The sequence below is a fragment of the Megalops cyprinoides genome, chromosome 19, assembly GCF_013368585.1.
Source record: "Megalops cyprinoides isolate fMegCyp1 chromosome 19, fMegCyp1.pri, whole genome shotgun sequence".
Lineage (NCBI taxonomy): Eukaryota > Metazoa > Chordata > Actinopteri > Elopiformes > Megalopidae > Megalops > Megalops cyprinoides.
In genome coordinates, this window is record NC_050601.1 from 26,954,216 (window position 1) to 26,967,909 (window position 13,694).

The following is a 13,694-nucleotide window of genomic DNA, read 5'->3' on the forward strand; positions in this document are numbered from 1 at the left end:
ATCACATGGTTTACGTAACATAACAGTATTTACCTTGCTGTAGTTAAGTATGCATTTGCACATAAGCTTAATTTGTAGCATTATGGTCCCCAATAAGTAAATGTGATTGTTGCTGTGATTTTAATTTGTGGTCATGTACTGTTTACTGTTCTGAACTGTTTACTTACTAAATGTAAAAATAAAAAGCTATTCTTACCTGGTATGTGAGCTCTTTGACTTTTCTCTCATACTTTCGAACCCCTTTCATGGCCTCTGCTCCACGCTTCTGTTCTGCCTCCAGTTCATTCTCCAGCTCTTTCACCTGAGCTCACAAGATATGGTGCATGCTACTCAAACAAGATCGAAACAAAACACTCAATAGTAACTAAAATGATTAAAAATGATTGATCTCTGCGTGATTAATGCGGGTGGGTAGGACATGTCTGTCACTGTGCAAATAACAACATCAATAATATTAAGATTAGCAGTAACTTCACTGTAGATGCTGTTACATAAAGTAAAAGATTTTGAGCCAAGAATACCTCAATAATTATTTTTATTTTTAAGGTAAAAATATTCAAAAGTGAAAGTTATACTCTGTAAAAAGTGATAGAAAACACTGAGAAAATTAGATATTAGCCTACTTTATTTGCTTAGTTGACATAGCTGGAGATTAATTTTGGTGTTGCACCTGCAAATTAAACCTGCATGCTGCATGAGTTATTACCACTCACCCTGCTTTCCAGTTTCTGGAGTTGTTTCTTCCCTCCCTTCAAAGCCAGGTTCTCAGCCTCATCCAGACGGTGCTGCAGGTCCTTGACTGTGACCTCCAGGTTCTTCTTCATCCTCTCCAGGTGAGCACTGGTGTCCTGCTCCTTCTTCAGCTCCTCCGCCATCATGGCTGCCTGTTGGAACAGAAGGAATGTTTTCCTTCACCAATACTGCAGTCAAATATGTGGGCCTTCCTCAGATTCGAAGTCCTCACTGGCTTTGGGGCACTAGTAGGTTTTCGAGGGCCGGTTCAGGGCCAGTGCCTAATCTTCAACCAGTTCTCCGTGTTTTGACAGCCAAAGAATCATGTCTCGGCCAGGAAAACTGGTTCGAGAACGGCACCAACTCTTTGCTGGTCTAGAACAAAGAACCGCTACGTCGGGGATGGGGGCAGGATTATCGTGACCAACTAAAACTTTGTGACCGCCATTCTTAAAAAACCAGAGCTAGTGTAGCGTCTAGTCTGCCTAAAAAGAAGAAGAAGAATAAAAACCAAAGTTTTATTTTTCACACGTTTCGCCTTGTTGCCAGCCAGCTATGTATTTCTTAGCTGTGTAGCAAGCTACTAATTTCTCACATCGATGTTACAAACGTAACGATGGCTAACTAGCTAGCTAGCTGTTGATCAGCTAACATTACCCAAGCAAGCATAGCTACTAATTTCTCACATCAATGTTACGTTCGACATTTGTATCATTGATGTGAGAAATCAGTAGCTATGCTTGCTTGGGTAATGTTAGCTGACCAACAGCTAGCTAGCCAGCTACCGTAACCTTGGTAACAGTAGCTAACATTAGCATGCTACTTTCTTACATTGCCATTGACTCACCTCACTTAACATTTGGCTTCACAAAAGACTAAAATTGTATAAAGTATAGTGGACAATAAAAACTGAATAAAGTGTAGTTTTTTAAAGCACTGTTCTCTTGTTTTTATTGTTGTTGTTTGTTCCCGCTAGCTTGCAGTGGCGGCTGCAAGCTAGCGAAACACTATGCATGCTAATCATTATGCTCGCGAAGCACCGCGGAATGTTTGAAATTTGTGTGCTATTGCGAAAGCTACAGCATGAGATTGTTTAACAAGGATGGCAATTTGAATAATTAAGTGGCAACTAATCCCAAAGCTTTCTCTTAAATGTGTCACATTATAGCTTTTTTGTGTTACAAAATTCTAATTACAGAACGGAGCTAAATTTAATTAAATCAATTTAAATTACTGAGAATAAACTTTTAGGTTAGGTTGAGTGCAATGAACAATAACGTTTAGAACACAGACCTCACAAAAGCTGTGATGTGTCATGTGCATTTAACGTAATTTAAATTGATAAATGCCATCCTTGTTAATTAATCTCACGCTGTAGCTTTCGCAAGCACACAAACTACAGACAATCTGTGCTGTTTCGCGAGCATAATCATTTACTCTATTCTCGCGACTGGTGTCAACTATTCTGTGAATTATTTGTTTTATTGTTAATCAAGGAGGATAAATGGGAACAGGTTGAAAGTAATGATAGATTTAAAGGTAGTGTTTGGGCTTCCCGTTTCCAGCTCACCAGCCACCTCTGCTAGCTTGGTGCGAGTGGGAAAGCATAGACGTATATAGTGACATAATGACGTGGCTCTATGGTGGCTCTCTGCGCGTGGAAAAGCAAACCCGTTCTTAGAAGGTTTGCAAGTTGAAGCAACTCTGAACTGGCACTAGCACAAGCCCAAAACTAGCATGTAGTTCGCGTTGGTGGAAAAGGGGTAACAGTGGTCAGCTGTTGCATCTGTGCTCACGTCAATGATGGCCTTCTTTGCTTTCTCATCTGCATTTCTGGCTTCCTGAATGGTGTCCTCCATGTCTGACTGCAGCTGTGTGATGTCAAACTCCATCTTCTTCTTCGAGTTAATGAGACTAGTGTTCTGAAGATTGCAAGAAAGAGAGGTGAGTGAGAGTAGGCCTCAATCCACAACCTGGCAGAGGTAGGGTGAGACAGAGGGGTCCAAAGGTCCCTTGGTTCAGGGGGGCCTACCTGTGAGTGCAGGAGCTGCATCCGCTCACTCACATCAATCAGCTCCTGCTCGGCCAGCTTGCGCCCCCTCTCTGACTGCTCCAGCGCCGCCCTGATCTCCTCAATCTCGGCCATCATCAGGGTGTTCCTGCGCTCCACAATAGCCAGCTGCTCCTTGAGGTCCTCTTGCTGGTGCAGGGAATCATCCAGGTGGACTTGGACGTCCTGAAATACAGACACGTGCAGGGAGAATGTTTATATCTATCTGCCTGTTAAGAGGAATCTCACTTAATCCTGTAGCCAGGGATGTGATTCTCCTAGAATCTTCCAACTCTCTGGGGTATTTTTCCTCCCTCAAAATGACACGTGTAAATTATGTAAATCCAAGGAGAAAATATTCCAAGGGAGGGGGTCTGGTATAGTCAAGGGCCTCTACGCAAATAACACCAAAGCTAAAATCATTAAATCATTAATCCAAGATGCTAATAAAGTAGGGTTTGTGGTCAGGCCACACAATATTATATCAAAAAACAGAAAGACATAATGCGAAATCATGTCTGACATAAGTGAGCCAATCATTTGCAATTGGCATTGCTAACATGGCTCCATTTGATGAGGTAATTTTTTAAGATTACTGGTGAAAACATCAAGACCAGGGCCGACAGCTGCTTTCGTCATTCTAATAAATAAGCCTAAGGAAATATATCTAGACCATCTAGCACCTTTCCTTTTCTAAGATGACCTTCCAATCTGAATGTTCCTGTGGCAGTGTGAGGTCACCCACCTTCAGCTGTCCCTGTATAATCCGCAGCTGTTTGTGTGCCTCTGTGGCCTGGCGGTTGGCATGGCCCAGCTGGATCTCCATCTCATTGAGGTCTCCCTCCATCTTCTTCTTGACCCTCACAGCGTCATTCCTGCTCCTGGTCTCAGCATCCAGGGTGTTCTGCAGCATGTCCACGGTCCTCTGGTAGTTCCGCTTGAGCAAGTCGATCTCCTCCTCCTTTTCAGCCACTTTCCGCTCCACCTCTGACTTCACCTGGTTCAGCTCCAGCTGTATGTGGAGGATTTTGGCTTCTTCATGCTCCAGAGAAGACTGAGAAACACCATTGGACAGATAAGCGTGACAGACAACAAAACTGACCATGAAAATGAATTAGAGCCAGGCATGTTGTTTTCCCATACACATAGCTCCAAATTGTTTTTATACACTGTAAGAAAATTGTGGCAATCACATGCTGAAACACTACTAATTAAAGATAACACTTCTTTAAATTAGTTTTTGTAAGAAAATTAAGAACAAAGTGCAACACCATACAAAATGAATCTGGGATGACATCATGTAAATAAAAATAATAACTTATAACTAAATACCTTTTAAATAAATAATAAATAGCATAAATAAATTATTATAGTTTGATTTATTATTAGCAGAAATTTTTAACTTAATTCCAGTGTACCTCTGTTTCTTCGAGGGCACTCTGGGCATCTAATTTCTCTTGTTCTGCCTGTTTCACCGCTTTCTCCAGTTCATGAATGGTCTTAGCAGAGTCTGCAATCTGTCCAGTCACCTCGGCAATTTCCTCTACAAACAACAAAGCATACATGCAATCAAATGCTAAATAGGACATCGTTTTTATTACCATTTTTAAATCATTTGTCAATTTCATTTTTTTCACACAATCATTTCCACCAACCCATTCCACATGATTCCTGCAGGACTCAGTAACATCATCTGCAACAGGATTTGTACATAATATTCAGACAACCCTGACATAACATTAAAGTGTAAAAAATAAATAAATACAAAATACATTTCATATTGTACTTGTTTTAAATACTGTTCAGATTCAGATGAGTATATTCATTTGAGAAAACATCTATGAAATAACGCCTGGCAGCGTGATATAATATTTAAGGAACTGAACTAATCCAGAGGGTGCAGGTTACCAAGTGAATCACTATAATTAAACCTTCGAACAAGCAAACTGAACTGCATTGCCTCATTAAATACCTAGCTATATCAACCAAGATGTGAAAATGTAAGCTGTGTGCATTGCTCAGATAAGGTAAATATGTTAAGCTAGTAAATAATAATATAATAATACTAAGCATATTAATAATATTAAGAATAAATATGAGATTAAAAACAGTAAGAATGATGTACAGTTCCATGAGCTGGCAAATATTTTGGTGTGAGGAAGGAACATACGCTGTAGATTCTTGTTCTCTCTCTTGATGTTCTCTAGGTGGTCTAGCGCCTCTTCATATGAGTTCTTCAGCTTGAAGAGTTCAGTGCTCAGGTTTCTTGATTCCCGCTGAGAGCCTTCCAGCTCTGATTGGCTTTCCTCATACTTCTGCTTCCATTCTGCCAGAACCTGGAAGGAGTCATACAACCACAACAGCTGTTCAAATCCATAGGGTCTGAGGCCATTCACCATCCAATCAACTAACAATAATCAAAGTCCCTGTTATGTGTCGGGGTCAGTGGCGGCTGGTGAGCTGGAAACAGGGGAGGCTGAAACATTACCTTTAAATCTATCATTACTTTCAACCTGGTCCCCTTTATCTTCCTTGATTAACAATAAAATAAATAATTCACAGAATAATTGACACCAATCGCATAAATGGAGTAAATGCTTATGCTTGCGAAACAGCTTGTCTGTAGTTTGTGTGCTTGCGAAAGCTACAACGTGAGATTGTTTAATTAACAAGGATGGCTTTTATCGATTTAAATTACGTTAAATGCACATGACACATCACAGCTTTTGTGAGGTCTGTGTTCTAAACGTTATTGTTCATTGCACTCAGCCTACCCTAAAAGTTTATTCTCAGTAATTTAAATCGATCTAAAAAAATCGAACTAAATTTAGCTCCGTTCTGTAATTTGAATTTTGTAACACAAAAAAGCTATAATGTGGAACATTTAGGAGAAAGCTTTGGGATTACTTGCCACTTAATTGTTCAAATTGCCATCCTTGTTAATTAAACAACGTCATGCTGTAGCTTTTGCAATAGCGCACAAACTACGGACAATCTGCGCTGTTTCGCGAGCATAATCATTTAATCTATGTACACATTGGTGTCAATTATTTTGTGAATTATTTGTTTTATTGTTAATCAAGGAGGATAAAGGGGAACAGGTTGAAAGTAATGATAGATTTAAAGGTAATGTTTCAGCCTCCCCTGTTTCCAGCTCACCAGCTGCCACTGGTCGGGGTTTATTAGAATGTCTTTTAGTAGTATTTGTTATGTTCAAGTTGAGAAATAGTTGCAAAGAATTTAATGTACACCAATGAGCCAAAACATTATGACCACTCACAGGTAAACCAAATAACATTGATTATCTCCAAACAAGGGCACATGTCAAAGTCTGGGTAGACTAGATGGTAAGCGAACAGTCAGTTCTCGTGGTCAACATGTTGGATGCAGGAGAAATGGGCAGGAGTAAAGACCTGAGCGACTTTGACAAGTGCCAAATTGTTATGGCCAGACAACTGGGTCAGAGCATCTCTGAAATGGCAAGGCTTGTGGGGTGCTCCCGGTCAGCAGTGGTGAGTACCTACTGACAGTGGTCAGAGGAGGGACAAACCACAAACCGGCGAGAGGGTTTTGGGCGCCCAAGGCTCATCGATGCGCAAGGGCAACGAAGGCTTTCCCGTCTGGTCCGAACCGAAGTCATTGAAAATTTTAATGATGGCTGCGGGAAGAATGTGTCACAACACACAGTGCATCGCACCCTGCTGCGTATGGAGCTGTGTAGCCACAGACCGGTCAGAGTGCCCATGATGACCCCTGTCCACCATGGAAAGCGCCTACAATGGGCACGCGAGCGTCAGAACTGGACCTTGAAGCAGTGGAAGAAGGTCGTCTGGTCCGATGAGTCCGTTTTTTTTTTAGATCACGTGGATACCTGTGTACCTGTGTACTGTTTGTCTGGGGAACTGATGGCACCAGGATGCACTGTGGGAAGACAAGCCGGTGGAGGGAGTGTGATGCTCTGTGCAATGTTCTGCTGGGAAACCCTGGGTCCGGCCATTCATGTGGACGTCAACTTGACACGTGCCACCTACCTAAACATCGTTGCAGACCAGGTACACGCCTTCATGGCAATGGTATTCCCTGATGGTAGTGGCCTCTTTCAGCAGTATAATGCACCCTGCCACACTGCACACATTGTTTGGGAATGGTTTGAGGAACACAATGAAGTGTTCAAGGTGTTGCCCTGGCCTCCACATTCTCCACATCTCAATCCAATTGAGCATCTGTGTGATGTGCTGGACCGACAAGTCCGAGACACGGCGGCTCCACCTCACAACTTACAGGACTTGAAGGATCTGTTGCTAATGTTTTGGTGCCAGATACCACAGGACACCTTCAGGGGTCTTGTAGAGTCCGTGCCTCTGCAGTGGCACACAGAGGACCAACAGCATATTAGGCAGGTGGTCATAAGGCTTTGGCTCATCAGTGTATGTTGGAATGTTACCGCCTACTGGCGGTATCTGGTACTGCCTTTGTATTGTATTTTCTTTTCCTTACAAAAGATCAAAAACTTACCATAGTGGTATGGTATATGTGACTAGCGATCTCGCAGCTCAGTGAAACTCCTCGGGAAAAAAACTCGTTACAACCCTTTCTCTAAGTTTTTGAAGGCCATATCTGTAAGTTACTGTTTAACATTATTTTCTGCTGTTATAAGCCATTTTGTGTTATTTAATTTTGCTATACTGTGGTAGCTATCAACGATGCTAGTTGTCATTGCTACTTAAATGTCAGCGGTTCTGTAGCTTAGCTGTAGCAATGTAGCTTAGCTTGTTAGCAATGTATAATGGTGTAGTTATGATATGTAAATTGTAAACTGTATTTCCTATGGGAACTGATATCAATTTCATTTCCTTGTCTGTTTCAGTTTCACACTTTGTCAGTAAAGAATCCCGATACAACCAAAATTGCAGTCCTGGCTATTTATTGCAAGCGTTTAGCTGCTGGATATCTGCTGTCCTTTAGCAGAGAGGCCAAGACAGTCCCCATGTCATTTTTGCACAGCAGCTGCAAAAACAATGATCACGGTGAAGTTTTGATATTTTGACCTTTAATTCTTACCACCCCGTTTTTGAATATGCCACATACAGTAACCTCCCTTTCTCCACCCCTATGAGTACATTAGCACCCATCACCCAACATACAACAAAGGTTGTGCCTACCCATGCCTGGGACTATATCTATATACAGTATATCAAAATATTTTGTTCATAAAATGTATTATTGCCTGGTGTCATTTCCAGATGTTGTTATGCATATCATGTACAATCCATGATATGTGCAAAGAATAGCATGTATGAATTACTGTTGAATTGTATTGAGCCACACATAAATGAAAGAGTCGCATTTGAGTACCTTGTCAAAGTTTCTCTGCTTCTTGTCCAGGGCAGCAGTGGCTGCGTTGGCCCTCTCTGTTTCGATCATGAGGTCCTCCACCTCTGCCTGCAGCCTCTGTTTGGTCTTCTCCAGAGATGCACACTTGGCATTCACAGCCTCTGTCTGCTCCTCTGAATCCTGCAGCCGTTGAGCAAGCTTCTTCCTTCAAGGATGAGCAGTGAGATGAAAAATCCATAGCAGATTAACCATTGTGAAACAAACGGTGCAGTGCGGAAAGACTTAAGTTTTTACTTGGCCTCCTCCAGCTCCTCGGTGCGCTGGATGGCGTCGGTTTCGTATTTGGTTCTCCACTGAGCCACCTCACTATTGGCCTTGGACATTCCACGCTGCAGCTCAGCCTTGGCCTCCTGCTCCTCCTCAAACTGCTCCCGCAGCAGGTCACAGTCATGACGGGCCGACTGCAAGGCATGAGCCAGGGCATTCCTGGCCTAACAGCAGGTAATGATGTTTTGAGCAAATTTTCATTTCCATGGTATGCATAGGTAGACAATTAAACAACAATAGAGAAAAAATACAACTCAATGTTCTTTCTATGGGGGTTTGTAGTACCTTTATTTCCTCCTCTAAGAGCCTCTTCAACTCCTCAATCTGCTGAGTGTGGAGGGCTTTGCTCCGGGTGAGCTGGTTGACAGCTATCTCTTTCTCCTCAAGCTGACGTGTGAGTTCACCTGTTAAAAGGGAGTAAGGATAATTTTTTACAAAAGAAACACAACTCAACTTGTACAGGTAAAGCATGTACGCCTGATGCGTGTGCTGTTTACTTTAAAATATCCACTTTATTTTATTCTCTTTCATCAACATTCCACTGCAAAAATCTGGTTTTACCATTTTCGGTTTGCAGACGAGCATTGTGCGCAGTGAAGTCATTCAGTGACCTCTGGGCTTCTTCAGCCTTTGCCTTGAACTCATTGTTTTGGTCGTCCAGACTCCGGCACAGTTTCTCCAGGTTAGCCTGATATACAAACAAAACACAGCATATTACATTGCATTACTGTCATTGAGCAGACACTCTTATCCACAACAAATTTCATAGGGAATTGTGGGTTAAGTACCATGCTCAAGGGTACAGCAGCAGCACCCCAGTGGGGAATCTGAATTCGGACAAAGGAAAATTGCATGAATTGTGTGTTGGGTGCTCATGATATGAGTGGCATCCTTTTCGCAGTCTCTTACCTTACTTTTTAGAATTCCCTCCATGTTGCTGGAGAGGTCGTCGATTTCCATTTTGTATTCACTCTTCTCCTTCTCCAGCTTCTGCTTGACGCGTTGAAGGTTGTCGATTTGTTCTCCCAGTTCTGCCACGCTGTCAGCATGTTTCTTGCGGAGGGCAGCAGCAGTGGCTTCATGCTGCAGGGTGGACTCTTCAAGATCACGCCGCAGCTTCTGGAACTCAGCTTCACGCTTCTTGTTCATCTCAATCTGAGCAGCAGTTGCACCACCAGCCTCTTCAAGCCTCTCGCTGATCTCCTCAAGTTCCCTGGAGAGATCAGCTCTCTGCTTCTCAACCTTGGCCCTATCTGCTCGTTCAGCCTCGATCTCCTCTTCTAGCTCTTCAATTCGGGCCTGTGATCAGAATATCACAGACCATGATGATTAACATCAGAGAAGACAGCTGTTTGTTTTTAATGTATTGCTTTTGTAATGATATTGCATGTGAAGACCACTGCTTATTTATTCAGCACATGTGTATGATTTACCTATTCTGCTCCCTCTAGGCATACGTCTACTGTAAACTTCAGTCTAAGTGGCAGGGTCACACAGTTCACCACATTCAGAATGACTGGATACTTAGGCATCCTTTTTTGAAGAGTACTAAGTGTTAGTTTGGGCATACAGAAGATGGTAGAGCTGGAACAGTGTACAGAATAGAAAAGACTTGGGAACCACTTTATTGCAGAGGTGTTAATGAATAAAAGCAACTAGCCTGAAGTTCCTTGATTTTCTTTTGAAGCTGTGAACTCAATATTTGCTCATCGTCGATTTTCCCCTGCAGCTGGCTGATATCAAAGTCTTTCCTGCACAAAAAAGCCATATTTACATTTGAATTCTCCTTTGACTCAGCCAGTGTCTAATAAGAAATAGATACATTTTACATTGTTCATACTTCATTGTGCTTTTAAATTGTCTCTTGTTGCCGCCTTTACCCTGACGCTCATTGCGCCTTTTGAAGTTGTCGAAGTCCGCCGTTTGAAAGTGTATCGTATTAGTTGCCCTATAGGCTGTAATTGTACAAATCTAATAGTACCTCAACCAGATGCTGCTCTCAGCTGAGAACTGTCTCATTGTGGAACTGTACACATCCTGTCCCCGTACTGTCGCTATACTTGCTGTATGCACTTTTGTAAGTCGCTTTGGATAAAAGCGTCTGCTAAATAAATAAATGTAAATGCAAATGTTCATTGTGAATATTATAAGGTGTGTAATTTCATTTAACCTCTCCGGTATGAAAATATCATAGTGTAAGTAATACAGACCCAAACTTGGACTAGGTGCCCTCAAAGAATTACAGAATCAAATTAATTTCTCTACTTTTTCAGCCTCTCGTCCATCTGCAGACTCTCATTCTCCAGGTCCATGATTGCCTCTTGGGACATTTTAAAGTCTCCCTCCAGCTTTCTTTTGGCTCTCTCCAGGTCTGCCCGAATCTTCTTCTCCTGCTCCAGAGTTCCCTCCAGCTGGAGCAAACAGAGCCTGGTTTAATAACATTTGACTTGCTAACCAAAAAATGTCAGCATTTCCTGTTAGTTTTATTACAAGGTATGTGGAATCTTACATTGCACTTCTGCATTAAACCAAATACTCACATCTCAGCACTGTGTTTGGCACTAACATATCTTCAGACATGTTGAGCTGTGTGAACATCTACTAAATGACTTTAATGTGAATGTAAGCTGCACTAGGGAAATGACAGGGAATAATTGTAAGACAGGCTCACATGATTGCAAGTTTTAACATAACTGGGAATGACAGTTGTAAATAAATGGATGCAATAAGCAAAAGATACCAATGAAAGTATGACAAAATCAGACTGGGTACTCTAGTGTGTAAAAAAAGGAAGTACTACTTTGTCTTCAGTACCTTGTTTGGCACCCCATGATTGGCTCATCAAAACGATATATGTGATACCTAACTTATAATAAAAACAAGCATTTTTTAGGGTTCTGTTCATATTGATAATTTAAAGGATGCCAGCAAAAATTCAGGCTTTGGTTTAGCCAACAGCAAATTTAAGTCAAACTAGATTTCACAGAGCCCTCATACGTACATTGTCAACCTGCTGCTCCAGCTTGACCTTAACCTTGGTCAGCATGTTGACCTTGTCCTCCTCTGCTTGAAGGTCGTCCAGGGTCTGCTGGTGGACCTCCTGCAGGGCTTTGTTCTCCTTTGTCAATTTCAGGAGCGTTTCCTCCAGGGTAGCCAGTTCCTCTGTCAGATTTTTCACCTGTGGAGAGAAGGCAAAATATTCCACTGTGGATTTGGCATTTGGGTGATCTCTGCTTACTTTTGCAGACTTGCTAATTATGAGAACAATAAAACACATCTTTAGAACAGTCAATGGTTTAAAGGGTGGGAAAGTTCCCTGCCTGCCCTGTTTCATGCCCATGGGTGGTCACTGTTCCCAGTCAAATACTCACTCCAAATAACTTAACATACTAATATGGCAACTGAGTGTCACATGATTGTGCTTCTTGCACTCCGGTACTGGTGACTCAACAGGGAAGATATTGGTCAAGGGCCCAAACTCATTCTTTTACTCAAACCTTTACACAATGACAATGATAGCCTTGCAAAATTAACATTCCAATGATAGTTACTCCTGTTACTACTGCTGGATCTATGGGAGAGATCTAATAATGGGAGAAAGCTTCAGCACTGATGTTCCCACCTTGTTCTCAGATGCATGTTTCTCCTTCTCCACTTTGACGATGGTGAGCTCTAGGTCATCAATATCCTTCTTGAGCTCTGAGCACTCGTCCTCCAGTTTCCTCCTGCGGGCAGTGATCTCAGCATTGATCTCCTCCTCTTCCTCCAGTCTCTCACAGTACTCCTTCATCTTGGCCTCCAGGTGGATCTTGCTCTTTATCAAACCCTCACATCTCTCCTCTGCATCTGACAAGTTTTCCCTCTCCTGTCAACATCCGGAAAGGCACACATTCATTGCAGTACCACAACTCATATCTAGCTACACTTTTACAAGAATGATGGGATTGAACTGAATGCACAGCAAAGGACATGGATGGTAGCAAAATATTATAATGATATGCCAGAAGTGATATACAGAGTATACAGTTCACGACCGAGACTCCTATTAGTGAGTTTAATGCTTGAGCTTTGAGATGCAAGATGAATGCTGAAGCTAAAATGATTAATTATTACAATATCTTATCCTTCTGTTTATGGTCCAACTCTTACACACTGTGCCAAACAGGCTAACACATACAGTGTGCACTTTTGCATTACAGGGAGCATCAACAATCTCAAACCCCCTTCTTTTCCTCACCAGCTGCACAGTTTTAGAATGAGCTACTTGCAACTGTCAGAACTGTAGAATCACCCCTTTGAATGCAAGCTGAGCTCTATGGCTTTATTTTGATCCCAGCCATGTTATCAGCCAATGATGACCAGAAACCCACAGTGGTGGAACAAATTGACCTCTTTCCACTGATGATGGAGATGTCAACAAGGCTTTGCCTACTTGTCTCACCTCTTTTAGGTACGTTGTGATTCATCATGAGCCTAAGATCTGTTTGCCTGCTGTCAGTAGTGCTTTATTTTCAAAGAGAACCCACTCTGCAGTAGTGCACTAGTGGCTTGTGGTGAGAAAAACAGCCATGCAAGTGTATCAGTGGATTACATTTTCAGAGGTTGTCGCAGTGAGTCAAACCTGGTATACAATTGGCTTCTCCAAACAGGGTTGTGTAAAGGGAAAAAAGCAAAAAACAAAAATGACTGCAGAGTCACTCACCATCTTATGATGCCAATGGAAAGCTCACCTGCTCAGACTTCACATTGTGTTCCATAACCTGGATACATACTATTTCTATAACCCCTTAACTTTGCACTCCACACTCAGAGTGAAATCTTAATCTTAGTAATGTTGTTATCATTGAGAGGCACTATGAGCATATTAGAGTGACACAGAGTAATGTTTCTCTTATGAAGCACCGTGCAAGAGATATGATGTACCGCTTGAATCTGGAGGTAAAGGTCATTCTTCTCCTGGACAAGAACCACCATTTTCTCCTCCAGCTCCTTTCTCCTAGCCTCGGACTTGGCAAACTCCTCTTTGAGTTTGAAGAACTCCTCCTTCATGGTCTGCATCTCCTTCTCTGCCTCAGCGCTTCGCAGAAGAGGCTTAATCTTGAAGAATAGCTTCATCCAGGGCCAGTTCTTTACATTCATGAATGAGCGGATGTTATACTGAATGATGAATATAGATTCCCTGTATAGCACAGTAAAAAAAACAGTAAACATTGTCAAATGATTGTATATTGAAAAGCTACTGATATTTTTT

The 13,694-nt window shown here is 42.0% G+C and overlaps 1 protein-coding gene across 4 annotated transcripts in view; it reads right to left on the reverse strand.

Annotated features, from left to right (window-relative positions):
• Window positions 1-13,694, reverse strand: part of LOC118794276 (myosin-1B-like) — a 31,127-nt gene that overhangs the window by 985 nt on the left and 16,448 nt on the right. For all 4 annotated transcript variants that reach the window (XM_036552495.1, XM_036552497.1, XM_036552496.1 and 1 more), the window contains 17 exons: window positions 13,367-13,622; window positions 12,066-12,308; window positions 11,445-11,621; window positions 10,709-10,854; window positions 10,104-10,194; window positions 9,353-9,742; window positions 9,005-9,131; window positions 8,729-8,847; window positions 8,411-8,607; window positions 8,138-8,321; window positions 4,953-5,118; window positions 4,201-4,325; window positions 3,528-3,836; window positions 2,765-2,968; window positions 2,529-2,654; window positions 714-884; window positions 197-301 (listed from right to left, as the gene is read on the reverse strand). In XM_036552495.1, coding sequence (XP_036408388.1) covers window positions 197-301; window positions 714-884; window positions 2,529-2,654; window positions 2,765-2,968; window positions 3,528-3,836; window positions 4,201-4,325; window positions 4,953-5,118; window positions 8,138-8,321; window positions 8,411-8,607; window positions 8,729-8,847; window positions 9,005-9,131; window positions 9,353-9,742; window positions 10,104-10,194; window positions 10,709-10,854; window positions 11,445-11,621; window positions 12,066-12,308; window positions 13,367-13,622 — 3,136 coding nt within the window. The remainder of the gene's footprint in view (window positions 1-196; window positions 302-713; window positions 885-2,528; window positions 2,655-2,764; window positions 2,969-3,527; window positions 3,837-4,200; window positions 4,326-4,952; window positions 5,119-8,137; window positions 8,322-8,410; window positions 8,608-8,728; window positions 8,848-9,004; window positions 9,132-9,352; window positions 9,743-10,103; window positions 10,195-10,708; window positions 10,855-11,444; window positions 11,622-12,065; window positions 12,309-13,366; window positions 13,623-13,694) is intronic.